Source organism: Dermochelys coriacea, chromosome 4, assembly GCF_009764565.3.
Source record: "Dermochelys coriacea isolate rDerCor1 chromosome 4, rDerCor1.pri.v4, whole genome shotgun sequence".
NCBI classification, from domain to species: domain Eukaryota; kingdom Metazoa; phylum Chordata; order Testudines; family Dermochelyidae; genus Dermochelys; species Dermochelys coriacea.
Genome location: NC_050071.1, coordinates 39973968 through 39993729, shown reverse-complemented (window position 1 = coordinate 39993729; position 19762 = coordinate 39973968). Strand labels below are relative to the sequence as shown.

General features: G+C 39.5%; 1 protein-coding gene and 1 long non-coding RNA gene across 6 annotated transcripts in view; one reads left to right on the top strand and one right to left on the bottom strand.

The window, feature by feature from the left end:
- SEC24D (SEC24 homolog D, COPII coat complex component) overlaps window positions 1-6085 on the top strand; it is a 92720-nt gene extending 86635 nt beyond the window's left edge. For 2 of the 4 annotated variants that reach the window (XM_043513422.1, XM_043513421.1), the window contains exons 21-24: window positions 1515-1706; window positions 2968-3057; window positions 3908-4783; window positions 4829-6085. In XM_043513422.1, the coding sequence (XP_043369357.1) occupies window positions 1515-1706; window positions 2968-3057; window positions 3908-4048 (423 nt within the window). In that variant the 3' untranslated portion in view covers window positions 4049-4783; window positions 4829-6085. Of the gene's footprint in view, window positions 1-1514; window positions 1707-2967; window positions 3058-3907 lie in introns of all 4 variants that reach the window. The other 2 variants (XM_038399222.2, XM_038399220.2) reach the window with 1 other exon arrangement.
- LOC119854575 overlaps window positions 1-17031 on the bottom strand; it is a 28970-nt gene extending 11939 nt beyond the window's left edge. The window contains exons 1-5 of one of the 2 annotated variants that reach the window (XR_006280898.1): window positions 14886-17031; window positions 13459-14021; window positions 9192-9321; window positions 6972-7021; window positions 5686-5794 (exon numbers count right to left, since the gene is read on the bottom strand). This is a non-coding gene — a long non-coding RNA (uncharacterized LOC119854575). Of the gene's footprint in view, window positions 1-5685; window positions 5795-6971; window positions 7022-9191; window positions 9322-13458; window positions 14497-14885 lie in introns of those variants that run through there. The other variant, XR_006280897.1, reaches the window with a different exon arrangement.
- Between the last annotated feature and the right edge of the window lie 2731 nt (window positions 17032-19762).

Here is a 19762-nt window from a genome sequence, read left to right as displayed (position 1 = left end):
ACCCATCCACTCCCAGTCTCTATTCATGCCTAAGTTAATTGTATCCAGTTTGCAAATTAATTCCAATTCAGCAGTCTCTCGTTCTTGTCAACTGCTGGAAATGGCAAACGAAAGCTTATGCTCAAATAAATTTGTTAGTCTCTAAGGTGACACAAGTACTCCTTTTCTTTTTGCTATTTTTACAGGTTTTTCAGTAGAAGTGATAAGTGGCTCAGACATGTAGAAGTTTTTTTATATATTGAGTGATTCCATGTTGTAGAGGTACTTCCTTGCTTTTGTGTAGTCTTCAGCTGATCAAGCAGATTGTCTGAAATTTCAATCAGATGAAAATGACTTGAGAAAGTTACTGACCAGAAGAAATAACTACCTGGCACTGAGGACAGTAGGACTGCAGTTTATAGCTATCTGTAGATGCACGGATACAGTCACTTTGACCCAAATGTTTAGATAGTTTGCTAAAGAGTAGATGCTCTTACTCTGCTCAATACTGTGTTAATAACCTCAATAGATAGTTTTCTTCATGCTGTTTATTTCTTCTAAATATCAGTATTAAAGGATGCTAACATTGTTAATTAACAGCTTTATTGTAATTTTTAAAAAATCCTGAATTGGGGGTAGTGAAAGATGACTATCATTCCACTTAGGCACAGGACAGGTAGTTCTGTCTTTCAGAAAGAATTATTATTAAGGGTAGCTCAGTGGCTTAATAGAAAATAACTATAGTAACAATTTATAAGAAGTTTTTTCTCTCTCTTCACTTTACTTTGTGAATCTGAAAGCACTTTGTATAATCAGTTTCACTGTGTCACTTCAATAGAAAGTCAGTCACTGTTCCCCTTTTGTGTCCTTCAAACAGCAAGAGGAGAGAATCTCTTTTTAAAGATGCATTTCAAAACCGTAAGAATAGGCAGGAGATTCAGGGGTAGGTAGTACAGCTTCTAAACTGAAATTGACTAGATTGTTTATGTAACGGGTAGCTCTACTCTGAAAAGTGGCTGTATTAAAAAAGGTAACTTCTGTAGTGCCTGCTTGTGTCAGTGATAACGGTAAGTTTTTACCACTGACAGCCCTGCAGAGGCAGTACAGCTATGAGAGAGTGAGCTGGGTACTTTTCTTGCTTTCAGATCATTCACAGGATTGTTCACTAAATTCCAATCAGAACTGTGCAACCCAATTGTCTCTGTTTAGACAGTCAGTTACACTAAGGCGCATCAGTGTAGTACAGGTACAGTTTAGACCATTATTTTGATCTGCAGAATCTTATGGGAGGTGATGTATGAGCTAGAAAGAACACAGCCTGACTTCAAAAACTTATGAATTGAGCAAATTTGGAAAGGAGTAATTGAGATGTAATAAATGTGTTATGACCCTAAAATGCCATTTTTACATAGTTACTTTTTCAGACTGTAACTCCCCATAAGCAATAGAACTTGACGCTTCTTTATATGACATTTAGCTACACTAAAGAAAAAAAGACTAACTGAATTCACTACTTTTTTCCCCTTGTCCTGAAGCACACTATGGATATGAAGAGTAATGCTTTCCCCACTGCTGTCCGTTGCTCAGAGGAGCGTCTGTCTGAAGGAGGGGTATTCTTCTTGGCAAATGGGCTAAATATGTTCTTGTGGTTGGGAGTCAGCGCCCCACCAGAGCTTATTCAAGGGATCTTTAACGTGCCATCCTTTGCACATATCAGCACAGAGGCTGTGAGTACATTGTGGGGGAGTTGGGACTGAGCTGCAGAAAATTTGATTTCTATATAAATGGGAAGCCATTCTGTTTGGAAATGTAATTTCCAAATAAATAAGTGGTCCAATAGTTACACCACTGAGGCCATAACTTTGGATTGAAAGAAGAGCGTAGGTAGTTTGAGTCTCTCTCTCTGTGCTGGTCACCCATTGGGGGTACGGAGCCAATACTATGTGATTTAGGTGACCAGCAATCCAACACGAATAGCAGCCACTGGACAGTTCACAAAGGGCTGAAAATGAGCAAATACTTCTGAATAATTAATACATTTGATGAAATGGTCTTAATTGATTTCTAACCAAATCGGTGATTAAGGCTCTAATTCAGCTGCTTTGTATTGCATTGTGGCCCTAAACTAGGCAGATCTATTCCTCAGAGGATCCCCTTACATAACGAATCCTTGGATGATGTAGTCCACCCATAGTAGCTCCTACATTACTACCCCCTCTCCCAGGGGTACTAGCAGGGGGGTGCAGCTGGGGAAAGGGCTCCCTTGTGCCCCACTGATCCCCAACAGCTGTAATAGCCCCTCCAAAACCTCTTTTGCAGAAACCACTTCAGAGCTGGTGCAGGTCCTTCCAGTAGCCACAGGGCAAAGTGGTCATTGCATCACTTGTGCAGTTTCACTACTGGTGTTTAGTGGTAGAGAGCTCTGCTCAGAACCTCAACTGTTGCATGACTTTACCCTGAGGAAAAATGCTATGTGGTTGTTCATGGAAAGTACGTTTCCCTTTCATTCTAATGGATGGTAATAGATCCATACAGTGGATGGAATTACTTTTGTTATTGCCTGCGCCGAAAAACCCCTATCATATTGCTTAAGCATAGTGAGGCAGAGTTAAGTGGAAAAACCTAAGCGCTGAACTTCTTCCCTCTTGTGACAACACTAGGTTCAACTTTGAATGTCATTATTTTGCATATAACTGCTATGGGTTGAGTAGTAAGTAATCTTCCTGTTGGTTTTCCCATTGGAAAACCGATATTTCATTGAAGGCATACAGTTATTCATCTGTTTATATCTGGCCATTGATACATCTTCCTGTTTGAAATGGGAACTGGTTACACTTTTCACAATCTGCCAGTATAATTTTGTGAGGTCTTGAACAGCCTCTTCTAGACAGCCCTCAATGTTTAGTCACTAATGTTAGCATTGACTCTACTGATGGTAGATATGTATAGCCATGTAACCATTTCATCACCTCTTACTTCTGTTATTAGACACTACTCCCTGAAGTGGACAACCCCTATTCTAAGAAGCTCAGATCAATAATGGATTACATCCAGAGCAACAGACCTTACTCCATGAAGGTAGGAGAGAAAATGAATCTGACTTGATTTACTTGAAAAAACAAATTCCTCTTGTCCATACAGAATGCTGGCTTTGATTGAAAACTTATAACCTGTTGCAAAGGAACCCCTGTTCAGAAACCCTTATTGCTGCATAGGCTTTTGACTTCAGTAGTTCTGTATCAGTGGAAGGGCCTACCCATATTCAGCCTTTTTTTTTTTCTTGCTGGATGAGAAATTGTAGCTATCTCCCAAAGGGCTGGCTTAACTCTGCTTCCCCTGAAGTCCCACTATTGATTTAAATGGGAGCAAAGTAAGGCAAATACTGCACACTTCTGAAAATGTAGTAAAAGCTTCAAGGCACATAGCACAGTTCACATGCAGTAATTAAATCAGGGTGGTAGTTTATTATGGGCTTGCTTTGAATTGAACACATGCTGATTATTTAGGGCAAGATTTTCAAAGACAGGTGCTTAAGCTGTTCCAAAATATTTACACATGTACCCAGAGGATCTGCAGTGCTGTCATACCCAGACAGCTAGTCACCATGAGGGTTCTGTTTTGTTAGCATGGGTATGTCTACATGAGCTTCAGCATAGACACAGTTTGGGTGTAACTAACTGATCTAGCTAGCTCACAATAGCAGGGAAGCTGTAGCAGTATGGGCTGCACATGGCATGTACATATGTGCTTGTGCTGCTATGTCTTCACTGCTATTTTTAGCTAGCTAGATCAGTTACCATGTGTACATCTCCATGAGTGACACACCCTGTGGAAGTGAAGTAGTATACCTGGCAGTGCTCAGCTAATTTGTGTGTAAAGCAAAGCAAACCATTGCTGTATCCTGAATAATCAGTATTTCTCATTCCAGCTGCTAATAGCAAAGCAACGAGAACAGGCAGAAATGCTTTTCCGACAATACCTGGTGGAAGATAAGTGTCTTTTCGGAGGAGCTTCTTATGTTGATTTCCTATGCTGTGTCCATAAAGAGATCTGTCAGTTGCTCAACTAAAGGAAGCTTGACATACAAATGCAAGGAATATCTGATGAAGTATGAGAGACCTTCCATTTGGTGACTAACTCCAAATGGTGCTTAACTAAGCTTTTCCTATGCTATTTTTGTACAGTTTCTAACTTCACATATTAGTGCTTGCTTTCAGAGTATAGTTTACCTATTAATATGTAGGACATTCTGCACTCAGATGCTCTTTAAAGACCCTCCCAAAAATTCAGAATTCTGTTTAATTGACAGATGAAAGCATATGGGTTGCATTTCCTAAATATAATTCACAGAACATTCCAATGTCCTCCATTATCTACTATTTTTTAAAGTGTACTACAATTGAGAAAAAAAAACTAATTCTGATGATCAATCAGGTCCATTAAACATGGAAAAAATTGCAAGTGAGGGCAAACAGTTAAATATCCAGGTTGCAATAACATTGTTCAAGTGGGCTTCCATGGGGCCCTGTTCCTTTTCTGGTTGTCACTATATATTGTGTTGAGCAGTTGGGATCATTTATATGGTCTTGTATCTACTTGTACCTGATGACGCATACAGAAAAGTAATTCTTTCCCTTACAGAAGCAAACTATGTAGGGCTAATTTTGTCTCACTTTCTACATGTACCACAATGAAGCATGTTGTTCATTTCAAGAAAAGCAACCATCTAAATCTCACAAATGATGACACTATTAAAGAAAAGTGTTACACATTGAACTACTTCTGTTGCAGAGCTATAAGCATTGTACACATGGCAATCCTGATCTTGAACAACTTATATGGAAGACAGTTTACCATGGGAGTGCAATAATAAAGGGGAGCTAGGCTAACTTTGCACATGATCAGGAGGAAGGAATTGACTAGGGAAGGCTTCAGAAACTACACAGGGTCATGACTGAAGTCTTGATATTTTGTGGAGATGAACTGGCTCTGTATGTAAGTGAGGCAGAGTGCAATGGTCTACATCCATGTGTGGATAATCAAGGATACAGAAGCATGAAGTCTATCTACAGCTGGTCTCATCTCTTTGCCTTCTCATCATACTCAGGAGATACAGGTGACAGAACTTGACCCATAGAAACTACAGTGAAAGAAGGGAAGGGTAGTAATAAGTACAAGTGTTACCCTGGATTGGGTGGGTACACTTATCTGCTACTGTCAGTCTGTTTTCTTTAGTAAAAAGTGAGTCATTTAATAGTGTGCTGAAGTGTGTCTTCAACACACTAAATTTGGTCTAAAAAAAGTTTCTAATTCTGAAACCTTAACTATGTTAACCTAATTCAGTATAGTTAGAATATTACAATCCTTATTTACCAACTGGAATAGTCATAGCTTTTAACTTAAGAAAAATTTGCAACACAACTCTGGTCTGAATGTGTCTTTCTGAAACACCAAGGACTGTTAGCACTTGTTTTAACCAAAGGTCACCTATGATGGAAGCAACATTATTTATTTACATATTAGTTGTGTATTTCTGTGACATCTAAGAGAGCTTTAAAAAAAACCTAGATCACTGACTGATATTAAAAGGCAGCATTTGGAAGATTAAAAGGCAGTTTATCTAATCAACAGAACTCTTAACAGTTTGATATGAGGAAACTGCTTTAATGCATTCACACAAGATGAGAACATGATAATAAATTTCACCTTCAGAGCTTGTCTTGACAACTTTGGAAAGAGAGAGTTCCAAAATTCTCCTAACACTGTAAAAGGAAAGCAAATAGCCTTCAAAGTGTAGAGGAGAAACTTCAGAACCCTGCAAAAAATTATGTGCCTTTTAAGAAATGTTTTAGCACATCAAGTGAATTAGAAGATCATGTGAAGTGGGTGCAAAGAGTTCAAAGCTCTCTTGATCAAGTGGGGGTACTAAAAAAAGACACTAAACTAAATTCAACTGGAAACTAGATCAGATAGTTCTTCAGAGATAGATGGGAATTTGTAGGAGAAAGATTTGTTGCCATTCCAATTCAGTGTATATTATGAATTACACCAGCAACTTTTTTAAAAATGTAAACAAATGTTTATTAAATATCATTACTACGTGTTATGTTCATTCTTTGTCATATGCTCAGTTGAGGATTTGGTACATCACCATTTAAGAGGCTAGGTGTCTTCAGCATGTGGGCTGAAAACACAATTAAGGGGCTTTGTTCCACTGGTAGTGTGCAAACTGTCTCATACAATCACCACTGTAGTAACTAATACAGCTATTGACAGTACAAGGGACTGAAGCTGTGGAAGTTTGTGTTTGCCAGTACCTGAACTGGACTTTAGGTGTGATGGGAGAGGGAACTAAACTGGACTCACTGGTTATTAGTTTCAAGTATGAAAGAGCTCTGTAAAGACACATCTGGGAATTTGATTGCGATGAGTCATCTCTGGTACCAGTTCTAGGGAAGCAGTGACTGAAAATTACTGTCAGCTGCTAACAGACTCCATGTTGCTATATTGCACTGCAGAAATTGCAAAGGCACTCAAGCTGTGGTCTAATATTGCCCCCATTGAAGTCAGTAAAAACAGACTTAAGTGTGTATCAGGAAAACTAGGCAAATCACTAACATTTAGAACTATAAACTTATTTCACTTTAGGATTTTATTGCCTTCTCACATATTCTGGCACCAGTAGTTTCCAGACTTTGTGAATGCTTACACTAGGCAGAATTATTTATGGGGCAGCATTTGAACTTTATTTCTAGCAGCACCAAAGTATAGCAGATCCTTGTTGTCATGTATGGATGAATTTGCCACTGTAAAGGATGTAGGGGGCAGTTTAGAGGCTATGGGATTGGAGAAGGAGTCAGAAGACCTGGCTCAATTCTTGGCTCAGCCACAGAGTTCTTTGTGACCAGTCACTTACGCTTCAGGTTTCTCTCATTTCAGCAGATGGTTCAAGAGACCCATAGATAATACAGTAACAAGAGCCATATACTTACATAGACAGATAATGCTGGTTCACTCCTCAGGTCCATGGATTTCAGGTTGTCTGCAGAGAGAGGAAGAAAAAACTGTCACAAGGGCTAAGATGAAAAGGAGTACTTGTGGCACCTTAGAGACTAACAAATTTATTAGAGCATAAGCTTTCGTGAGCTACAGCTCACTTCATCGGATGCATTTGGTGGAAAAAACAGAGGAGAGATTTATATACACACACACACACACACACACACACACAGAGAACATGAAACAATGGGTTTATCATACACACTGTAAGGAGAGTGATCACTTAAGATAAGCCATCACCCACAGCAGGGGGGGGAAAAGGAGGAAAACCTTCCATGGTGACAAGCAGGTAGGCTAATTCCAGCAGTTAACAAGAATATCAGAGGAACAGTGGGGGGTGGTGGGGGGCAGAAATACCATGGGGAAATAGTTTTACTTTGTGTAATGACTCATCCATTCCCAGTCTCTATTCAAGCCTAAGTTAATTGTATCCAGTTTGCAAATTAATTCCAATTCAGCAGTCTCTCGTTGGAGTCTGTTTTTGAAGCTTTTTTGTTGAAGTATAGCCACTCTTAGGTCTGTGATCGAGTGACCAGAGAGATTGAAGTGTTCTCCAACTGGTTTTTGAATGTTATAATTCTTGACGTCTGATTTGTGTCCATTCATTCTTTTACGTAGAGACTGTCCAGTTTGGCCAATGTACATGGCAGAGGGGCATTGCTGGCACATGATGGCATATATCACATTGGTAGATGCGCAGGTGAACGAGCCTCTGATAGTGTGGCTGATGTGATTAGGCCCTATGATGGTATCCCCTGAATAGATATGTGGACAGAGTTGGCAACGGGCTTTGTTGCAAGGATAGGTTCCTGGGTTAGTGGTTCTGTTGTGTGGTTGCTGGGGAGTATTTGCTTCAGATTGGGGGGCTGTCTGTAAGCAAGGACTGGTCTATCTCCACTAACCCAGGAACCTATCCTTGCAACAAAGCCCGTTGCCAACTCTGTCCACATATCTATTCAGGGGACACCATCATAGGGCCTAATCACATCAGCCACACTATCAGAGGCTCGTTCACCTGCGCATCTACCAATGTGATATATGCCATCATGTGCCAGCAATGCCCCTCTGCCATGTACATTGGCCAAACTGGACAGTCTCTACGTAAAAGAATGAATGGACACAAATCAGACGTCAAGAATTATAACATTCAAAAACCAGTTGGAGAACACTTCAATCTCTCTGGTCACTCGATCACAGACCTAAGAGTGGCTATACTTCAACAAAAAAGCTTCAAAAACAGACTCCAAGGAGAGACTGCTGAATTGGAATTAATTTGCAAACTGGATACAATTAACTTAGGCTTGAATAGAGACTGGGAATGGATGAGTCATTACACAAAGTAAAACTATTTCCCCATGGTATTTCTCCCCCCCACCCCACCCCCCACTATTCCTCTGATATTCTTGTTAACTGCTGGAATTAGCCTACCTGCTTGTCACCATGGAAGGTTTTCCTCCTTTCCCCCCCCTGCTGTGGGTGATGGCTTATCTTAAGTGAGCACTCTCCTTACAGTGTGTATGATAAACCCATTGTTTCATGTTCTCTGTGTGTGTGTGTGTGTATATAAATCTCTCCTCTGCTTTTTCCACCAAATGCATCCGATGAAGTGAGCTGTAGCTCACGAAAGCTTATGCTCTAATAAATTTGTTAGTCTCTAAGGTGCCACAAGTACTCCTTTTCTTTTTGTACCTATACAATATCAGTAATACATTTGGAAGAGGTCACCCACCCCGTATTAGAAGTAGTATCTTCAAATTCCATCTTGCTTTTAAAAAGTTCATTCTACTGAAGTAAGTCACCATCACAGAATGGTGAACAAGGCCCTCAGCTCTGCCGTGAATTCACCGTATACTATATTAACATAGGCAGTTGCAGATCAGTTGATGGTGGACTGCCAAGTCTCCTTGTTCTTAGCTGCTAAACTGCATGAAGGCCCCTAAAAATGCATCTTTTTTCCTAATAAAAAAATTGCTGTAGGTAGCTCAGGCAGATTCGGGAAGCTGGACTACACAGTTCTCTCTCTATCAAAGAGGTCCCACAAGGATTTTTTGAAGTGCTAGTGTTGTAGACTTTTTTAAAAAAAAACTCCTGTGTGTAAAGAAGGCCTGAAGGTATTTTATCTCAAGCAAGAGGGGGAGAACCCACACACTTACCTTGGACATATATCAAGTCTAGTCTTTCCAGGCTTTGCTGTAGGACAGCTTCGCTGTATTGCGAGATCTCACTTTAACTGAAGATGCTGGGATACTGAATGAGTCCTTTAGGCCAAGTGGTCAGTAGATGCTGTGTACAGATAGAGAACATCTATTTAATTCAAAAACTGGAACTAACAAATGTAAACATTGATTACCCTCTTCCCATCTCATTTGCTTAGCTTTCATCTTCTTGTGATATCATTTCACTAGTTCTGTAGTCCCAAAAGAACATTTCAGACTGAACAAGACCTGAGTTTAAAGATGACGAGTAAATTTGTTTAGTTTTTTATATAAAAAAAGAGTACAAGCCCAATTCCTATCTTTTAGGATGGTTCACCATATGAAAACAAGTTTGAGAATCCCTCTGTCTATGTTGAGACTGATACCCCCCACACCTCCAGAAAGTGTTTATTTCTGGTAGTGTCTGTAGCTAAGAATAGTGTCGAATTCTGTGGGTTCCGGTTTTAGCTATAAACTAGTCAACCAACTGAACTGAGACAGAACAAGGGCTAATGGGTCGGACCCTAGAATAAATCCACTACACGTACTGTTAAATGGGCTCAGATCTTTTATATATATATAGATATAGATATATAGGATGATTTGTCTCTGCCAAAAGGCCTTGAGAGAGAGGCAGCTGTGAAATGTAACCTTCATTTATAAAGTGCTCTCATTTATAGTCTCTGTCACTAGACTAAGGTAGTAAATCCTTATGCTGTGCATATACAATACAAGCATCACACCTGTAACATTGTTCTAATACTCGCTTTGCTATGTGACATTGGGAAAGTCACTATACCTTTGCCTCAGCCCTTAATGCCTTTTTTTTTTGGTCTATGCAGATTGAATAAACTTTGACACAGAAGCTGTTTGCAGCATCTAGCATAATATGCTCCCAATCTTATTTTGACAATTTGGTGCCACTTAATGCACCAAAGTAATCTGTAAAAGGTGAGGATGACTCAAAAGTAATATGTTTCAGAGTAGCAGCCGTGTTAGTCTGTATTCGCAAAAAGAAAAGGAGTACTTGTGGCACCTTAGAGACTAACAAATTTATTAGAGCATAAGCTTTCGTGAGCTACAGCTCACTTCATCGGATGCATCCGATGAAGTGAGCTGTAGCTCACGAAAGCTTATGCTCTAATAAATTTGTTAGTCTCTAAGGTGCCACAAGTACTCCTTTTCAAAAGTAATATAGACGTGTAACTGAAGTTTCATTTCTATTCCACTAGGTGGTGTTACTGACTTATTTACTGTGCAACGCTCACAATATAAGCCAACCTTAAACTATTTATAAAAAAGAAAAACAGTTTCCTTAACTGCCTTACAATTTCAAGAATCACTTTTCAAGTATAGGTTTTATTACTTTATATAGAATTGCTCTCTAGACAAGACAGTTTGTTTGTTTTACCTTAATGAAAGCTACTAAAAGGCTGTACACAGGGCTATTTCATTCAAACACTTCTCTATTTATGAAACAAAAAGGCACATAGCGTAGTCTATCCTAATCTAACACATTGACAAGTTCCATGCAACTGCTTTTAGTACACTAACTACTCATTTAGACAAAGCTTCATATTTTCCCCAAGTCAAATCTTGATTTTTTTTTAAAAAATTAAATATTGGGAGCTCATTTACACCAGGGATATTTCAGATGTCTAATACATAAATTGTTTAGGTTTTATATAAAGTCACCAGCTTCTGTGAACTTGTCTGAAATGGCAGTTCAGTGAAACCTGGGTATCTGTCTGGCCTGCCACCATCACCACCACAACAGCAGCTACAAAGCTATAATTCAGTGCATGAAGGAGCCACAATTATTGTCTAATAAAAGCAAATTCTAGAGAGCTTTTTACTTGACATTAGGGGCTATATCTTGTTTGCACTTGTGCAACCGTCATTTGTAAAATAAAATATTTGCATTGGCAAATGTAGCCATAGCCTGCTTCTCTTATTGAAAGGGAGTGGGAGGTTTGCAAGCGAGATCAAGAGAAGCAGGATTGGATCCATTTTTTTGCCCATGAGAGTATCATTTCTGTGTGGGAGTTCAAGAACTGGGTTCTGGCTCCTTTGGAAAGTAAAGAGAGAACAGACAAATCTTAAAATGACTTAAGATTTGACAGAGCAAAATAGAAAAGAAAAAGTACATTTTAAATAGGAAGAGTAATTGCTGCAGTGGTGCATGTCCACACACTGTCCTTGGATCAGTGGTGTGCATTCTCACTAGGAGCACTTCCGCTGACTTAATAGGGACAGTGTGGGGAGCTGAGAGCCCGGTGTCTCAAGTCCACTGGCAGCTACCTGCCAGGAGCCTGGCTCCCAGCAGGCTGCCCCTGCCTGATCCCTGCCAGGAGCCATGCAGCCTTGTCAGTTTCACAGCTTCAGGCCAGAGCCATGAAATTGACAAGACAGCCAAGGTTCCAGCTGGGAGCAAGAGAGTGAGGGGGAGGGAAGCTGCCTGGGCTTCTCCTCCCTGCTCCCAGCCAGGAGCAGGGTCCAGCTGCCTGGCTCTCCAGGGAAGCGGGGCTCTAGCTGCTAGGCTTTCTTGTCAATCTCACAGCTCTTGCTGTGAAATTGACAAGACGGCAACAGCCCAAGTATCACAGTGTCTACACAAACACTATCATCCTAACTACACCAACATAAGACCTACACCTCTTTTGGAGGTCTAGTAGTAAGGCACTTACATCAGCAGGAGCAAGGCTGTACTATAGACACTGACAATTAGGTTGATATAAGTTGCCTTATATTGACCTAACTCTGTAGTGTAGATCAGGCCTCAGTCACCTCTCAGCCCTCGTCTACAGACAGAAGTTGTACTGCTTTAACTGCACCGGTATAGGTAAAGTAGTACAACACCCCTGAGTGTGGACACAGTTGTATTGATTTAAACGTGCTTATATCGGTATAGCTTATTTTTACAGGGGAAGGGGAATAAGGGGATATACCAATGTACCTTTTTACCAGTACAACCTCTATGGTGGATACATAACTATATCAGTAAAAAAAACCCCACACCCAACAGTTAATACTGGTACAAAAACTGTACAGACCAGGCCTAAGTTTAAAATAATTTACATAACAAAGACTACCCTTTTACAAATAGACTAAGACATGTTCTGATCCCCAAATAAGTTTAGAATCTAAACAAAACAAGACTGGTTAACAGCTCATAGAAGGAAAGGTGTGAGATTATTTATAAGTAGAAGAGGGAGGTGAAATTGCTTGAAGAGAAGCTGTGAAGGAGGAGAAAAAGAGTATGTTTGGTGGATGACGACAAGAAGCAACATTTCACAATATGTTTCAAAATAAAGCGGGGCTCTCATTGGACCAGTAATACACCTTTCATCAATATCTTGCACAATAAAAGACAAGGATGTGATGCTGATACAGGACTTGATCTGGCAAGATATTCAGCGCTCTGGCCCTGATCCAGCAAAGCACTTAACCACATACACAATTCCATTGAAGTCAATGGGACTGTCCATGTACTTCAGGTTAAGCAGGTGGCTGATTGCTCAGATCCTGCAGGTTCAAGCCCGAAGGAAGACACACAGATACTGTAGCTGAACTTGTCTGTGCCACAATTTGGTGTTCATAAAAGCAGCCAGTGTACTGGTTACAATACTTCTCAGGAAATGAAGCTTGAGTATGCTCACCACTGCCAGAAACATTCTGAATACCTTGTTTTCTGTGCCTGCAGTATCAATTCAATTAATATTTGTAAAGTGTTTTATTAATGCAAAGCATTATTCAGAATTCACGTGGAATTCTTCTCTCAATCAGAAGTGACAGCATTATATGGGTATTCAAGGCTTTCATTAAAGAATGTATAAGAAAAAACATTACACGTTTCATCACAGAGCACACATGTATATACTTGTCTCCCGCCCTCCACATCGTGGGAAAGACTTGTTGACAACATAAGGAATGATGGAGAATAAACTCTTCCTATTAAAAACTGTACCTCATCTTATTACATATGCTGTGCTAGCCAGACACTTTCCATCAGCCACATTTTTATGGACCTTCTCACCAGCACAAACATTTTCAGAGCAAACATTTATGCACATCGTAACTCAGGGTAGTGGACAAAAAGGTAGAATGAAAGAGACAGCTGTGGAGCAACTGAACTACTGGGAAGAAGTTTTCCTTTGTATATAATCCTAATAATTACAAAACTATAATGTTGACATAGTAGCAGATAAGTATAAGATTTACTTACCTTTAAACTTGATGGTCAAAACATTCTTCTGCCAAGCAAGCATACGACCACTAAAGACAAATGAAGTTTTTAATGTGAAAAAAAAAAAAAAAAACAAAAAAACACAACATGGAAGAAACCTTTGACAGAAGATTTATTTTGCTAAGCTGGATTTTTCTCCTGAGTAAGAAAAAAATTAAACCCCGTAAGTTGTGAATAAAAGATGCTATGGACTAACCCCCTTATAACAAATGTTAATCTACTATAGCATGGCTTTATCAGCAAGTCAAAAGTGGTTTTCAAAGCACTAGAACCGTCCAAGTCACACCTATGCTTTTAACTCACCTGTATCTTGCACAGTACCGCTTCCACTGTAGAAAGAACCCGAGTCATGTCAAGTAGCACACTAGTTTTCTCAGCCAAAATACATGAAGAAAGCAAATGAAACATGAAGTGCTGAGCTGGGATAGACTGCTGGGGTGAACAAAACCACACCCCTAAAGAGACTGTAGTTCATGGTCAGATCAGGAACCCAAGACAGCTGAAGTCAAAAATAAGATTTTTAAGAGGCCTCTGCATACCCTCTGTATGAATTAAGGACAGATGCCGATTTAGGAAGGTCCCCGGTGATGGAAGTGGCATAAATCTGAATGCTAAGGAGTCTTGTTTTTACCTCCTAATGAACTTTCCAGAGCTGGAGAAAAGTCTAGGATTAGCATAGAACAGGCCTTGGCCACACAGTCCCTTACATACATAAGAACGGCCAAACTGGGTCAGACCAAAGGTCCATCTAGCCTAGTATTCTGGCTTCCAAGGAGGTGCCAATGCCAGGTGCCCAGAAGGAATGAACAGAACAGGTAATCATCAAGTGATCCATCCCTTGTCGCTCATTCCCAGCTTCTGGCAAACGGAGGCTAGGGACACCATCCCTGTCCATCCTGGTGAACAACCATTGATAGATCAATCCTCCATGAACTTCTAGTTCTAACCCTGTTATAGTCGTGGCCTTCACAACATCCTCTGGCAAGGAGTTCCACAGGTTGACCGTGCATCATGTGAAAAAATACTTCCTTTTGTTTGTTTTAAACCTACTGCCTACTTTCATTTGGTGACCCCTAGTTCTTGTGTTATGAGGAGTAAATAACACTTCCTTATTTACTTTCTCCACACCAGTCATGATTTTATAGACCTCTACCATATTCCCCCTTAGTCCTCTCTTTTCCAAGCTGAAAAGTCCCAGTCTTAATAATCTCTCCTCTTATGGCAGCAGTTCCATACCCCTAATCGTGGAATGGCTGCTGCATGATGAAAGATTAACAACACTTGACCAGATTCACTAAATCTTAAAGAAACTGGGCTGAAGGGGTCTATTTAAAAAGTGTACATTAGACTGTCCTGACATTCCCTTGGAACCTCAATATCCAAGGGAGAAGGGAAGAAATCCTTACCTTGCTCCAGAAGGGAACCAAAAAGGCATCCAGCCCCTGGCAACGTAGGCCCAGAACCAGGGTATTCGGTCATGGTAAACTTTACAGTTGTTCACTAATGATGGAACAAAGCCATATATGCTCATATATCCAGGTGAAACCTGTGGATAGTGTTCTTTAATATAGCATTGAACACCCACAAGCACTACATTAAACAGAAGTTTAAGGCTGCAAAGTCAAGCACTCAGAAGTTAGGCAGTGCCAGAATTAAGGTTGCCTGTGGGACCTAAACTTAGCCCCCTTGTGTGTGCGTGCATTATGACGGTCTATAATTACAGGATCGCACTCTTCCCCTACCCCCCCAGGACTCCTGCCTCATTCAAGTGCACAGCACGAACAGTGTTCAGTTAATGGGTTATTATCCAGGGTTTCTTTTTATCCTCAACATTCATGGTGTATGGCCCCAGGTCTTATGCATTACACACCATCTAAGCCCTGCACTGAATTCAAAGTTATTAATTTCCTCATAAGCTGTTCTATGGTATCTAAATTCTTAATGATCCATTAATGAATTTATCTTCACCACACAGACTCCTGTGCGTTGTGGTAAATAATACTTAAAAGTATTTTTAAGAAAAAGCAAAAAAGTTGTAAAAATAGTGTTTTAAATTGTTTAAAGTCAAGTCATTAAAGCAAACTTTTCCTAACACAACATCTTGGGTAACCCCCCCCTTGTTAACAAAATACCAACTTAATACAAGGCTGCTATCACATTGATGGTAAAATAATAAATAAATAAATAAAAAATAAATAAATAATCTCAAGCCACCAAAATAGAGGGCTCTTTCAACACCAAACTTGGTGATTTTTTAAGTTTTGTTTTTGCCAACTTTGAGTGTTGCAAATAACTCATGAATGCAAAAGTGGTTCTGAAAGAACAATTTTTTTGCTTCTTTTTAAAGGAGGCTACCACACCCTTGAGGAAAAAATGCCATCAGGGCTACAAGTGAGCAAATTTAACCACTAATGCATAAAATGTTCATGGTTTGTATAAAATGTACAGCTTTAACTGTGTAAGCAGCAAAAAAAGGGGGGAGTTTTTTCCATCTTTGCCCATTCTGGGCATACAGCCAAAGACGTGATAAAAGCTGGTTTGTTCCAACACATTCTACAGACATAGAACAGCTGCAGTTTTAAGTTTTGTTTAAGCTACAAATAAAGTGAGTTGTAAGTTCTTCGCTTTGTTAACATCTGGAAAGTTTAATATGTAATCAACTAAGATTTGTAAATGCCAGTTTTGAGATAAGGAATTTGCAACCTTGAAATATAATCAAGTACTCCCCTCACCCATTTTCCTTTATATAGTTAAGATTTTTCTTTATAAATATGATTTTATGAACAAATATCCAATCCTAGGAAAAATTAGTTCATAAAAAAAGAGGGATTGTGTTCTGGTTACTGGGCCAACAAATTTTCATCGTTAGCTCAACTGTAAAAAGTACATCAAAGTTCATAAGGTGTTACAATAACCTATAATACAAAACGTTAATGGAAAGTAAGTTAAGTTGCTTTCAATAATGTTATAAACAGGCACAGGAGAATCAGACAGACAAAATTAGTCCAAACAAAAAAGGCCATGTTGATAATAATTATGCTTAAAATTACGCTTACTAAAAACAGGAGATGTGGAACCAGAAATTAATTAACCAAAATTGGTGTGGCAGATATTAGGCCTAATTGGTAGACATAATATTGAGGAGATGAGCTATTCCATCTGCCATTTGCTTTGTGGGTCCTTAAAGAAAGAGACTTCGGGAGGGGGAGGACAGACAGAGGCTACTGGAGTGAGCTTCACCATCACGGCTATCACCCCCACCATCTCCCTCCTTCATCCTAATGCTAAAGAATGTCTTGAACAGATCAGGCACATGGATCCAGATGACATGGCCATCCCTATCAGCTCCAGCTGAGTACCAATCATCATCTGAAATGAAATGGGATCAGTCTAACAGCAGCAGCAGTTCCTGTCCATCTCAATCAACTTCTCTTTTCCCCAAAAGGACAAGTATGACCTTTAATACTATCTAAGAGACGGCCAGACAAGGTCCGTCCCCCCTTATAATTCTCTCCAGCTAAAAGGGAAAAGGGACAAGAAAGGTTGTTAAAATGAAAGCCTTACCTAATACTTTACGTCAGATGCTTTAACTGTTTTTCCTCCTCCTCTGTATCTGTAATAAAAAGTTAAAAGGATTTGTAATGGTTGGTTTGCCTTGGTAGGCCGAGGTCTCTGTAGACCAAACCCTAGACCTTGTTTAATGCTGGACAGTGACAAAGTTATATTAACGCTTTTGACCTATTTCAGAGTAGCAGCCGTGTTAGTCTGTATTCGCAAAAAGAAAAGGAGGACTTGTGGCACCTTAGAGACTAACAAATTTATTTGAGCATAAGCTTTCGTGAGCTACAGCTCACTTCATCGGATGCATGTAGTGGAAAATACAGTGGGGAGATTTTATATACACAGAGAACATGAAATAATGGGTGTTACCATACAGACTGTAACAAGAGTGATCAGGTAAGGCGAGTTATTACCAGCAGGAGAGGGGTGGAGGGGAACCTTTTGTAGTGATAATCAAGGTGGGCCATTTCCAGCAGTTGACAAGAACGTGTGAGGAACAGTGGGGGGGGGGGGAGGGGGAATAATATGGGGAAATAGTTTTACTTTGTGTAATGACACATCCATTCCCAGTCTCTATTCAAGCCTAAGTTAATTGTATCCAGTTTGCAAATTAATTCCAATTCAGCAGTCTCTCCTTGGAGTCTGTTTTTGAAGCTTTTTTGTTGAAGTATAGCCACTCTTAGGTCTGTGATCGAGTGACCAGAGAGATTGAAGTGTTCTCCAACTGGTTTTTGAATGTTATAATTCTTGACGTCTGATTTGTGTCTATTTATTCTTTTACGTAGGGACTGTCCAGTTTGGCCAATATACATGGCAGTGGGGCATTGCTGGCACATGATGGCATATATCACATTGGTAGATGTGCAGGTGAACGAGCCTCTGATGGTGTGGCTGATGTGATTAGGCCCTTTGATGGTGTCCCCTGAATAGATATGTGGACAGAGTTGGCTTTGTTGCAAGGATAGGTTCCTGGGTTAGTGTTTTTGTTGTGTGGTTGTTGGTGAGTATTTGCTTCAGGCTGGGGGACAGTTTAACTCTGGCAAAAGTATATGCAACTGCAAACAAGTTCTTACAATAGAAAACGCTGGCCAACCTTAACTATAGGTGTCACTAAAATACAACCTACGACCAAAAAACAAACCTTTTTTTTTTTTTTCCGGAACAGTTGTTACTGTATACAAAAATAGGTGGTGTCATTTATTAAGTGCTTTTATTTACTCTAATTATCCCTATGAGAATACATCATAATGCGTCAAAGAAGAACAAAGCTGACAGACAGATGCTTGTACCATAAGCAAATGAAGACTTTCAGAGTGTTCTTGATACAATCATGAATGGACATTTCCTATCCCCTAGCCACAGTTTTCATAAATTGTATTTAATCCTTTGAAATTAAATGTCACTAAAGCCAATGGAAGAATCTTGATAAATTAAATTTCTTCATTGGGATCCAATGTGGTCGCTAGTGGGAAAAGAAAAAAAAAAAGTTATATATATTCACTGCAGTTGGATTGAATGCCATTTAACCCTCTCAAGTGTATTCAAAGTTACCTTAAAGATAGGATCAGACTCCAATCCCTTGCAAGGAATAGGAATACATTAACAGTGCTTGGATCTTAAAGAAGCAAAATGCTTCTAAAACTTTAGAGATTTTTTGAAAGCTGGAAAGTAATAAATAAACCCCAAAAGGTCAAGACTGGAGATCAGGTGTTCCTAGTTTAAGGTAGTACCCTGCACATAAAAGGTTCCAGGTGTGTAATGGATTGGACTAAGTATTAGCGGCAGAGTATACAATCTCTCTTTAAATGTGCTACTGTGTTTCACAAACTTAAATCTTATTTCAGCAGTTTTAGATTTTTAAGTTTTCACTTGACTGTGCACATGAGGTTCCTGTTATTCTTGTTTATAATAATGATATACCTATGGAGAGAGACAAGAACCCCATTGTCACAGAATACGCCTTCCAACTCCTACCTAAGGGCTGAGAAAAACCAACCAATCCTAGTCAAAGTTCAAAGAGCTGGTATGTCTACAGAGCTCTCTGCACTGTGGCTGGTCCATGGAACACTCTCACCATCTGCACTATGACTGGCCAAAACCGTTCTCTCATTGGTGCATTTACTTGACTTCCATCAACATAAGTTGACAAAATTTACAATATTCAAAAATGATGACTAAGGCCTTCCTACAAGGCTCAAATTCCTACAAATGTCTTCCACCCACCAGTACCTTCACATAAAGAACCAAAAAGATATATCCTAAGTTTCCACAAGTACTAGAACCTTTGGAAGATCACTAGCAATTACTGTAGAAATACATGAATTGCGTTAAGATACGTGGCCTACAAGGGATGCCAAGTTATACATAACCAGGTGGTGCTAATAGTATACTATTTCATGGAAAGACATTCTGAAAACATTTTCCATTTTTTTTTCCAAACAATTTAACAGTACATATAACATTTCAACAAATTTATTACAAGTGAAAGTATGTGAGCAAAAGACTCAAGATGGCTAGTTTTACACAGAAAATTGCAGTCAATTGATGTTTTAAAATTCCTTTGAAGCAGTATGTTTAGCTGTCCCAATAGGCTAGCCCATGTCATTGTCAAATCCTTTACTTGCTGCACAAATAGAACTTTGAAGATCACACTTTATAAGTAACTTCCTGAACAGACAGACATGACAAGAACTAAGCAGCTACACTAGAATAGGCTGAAGAA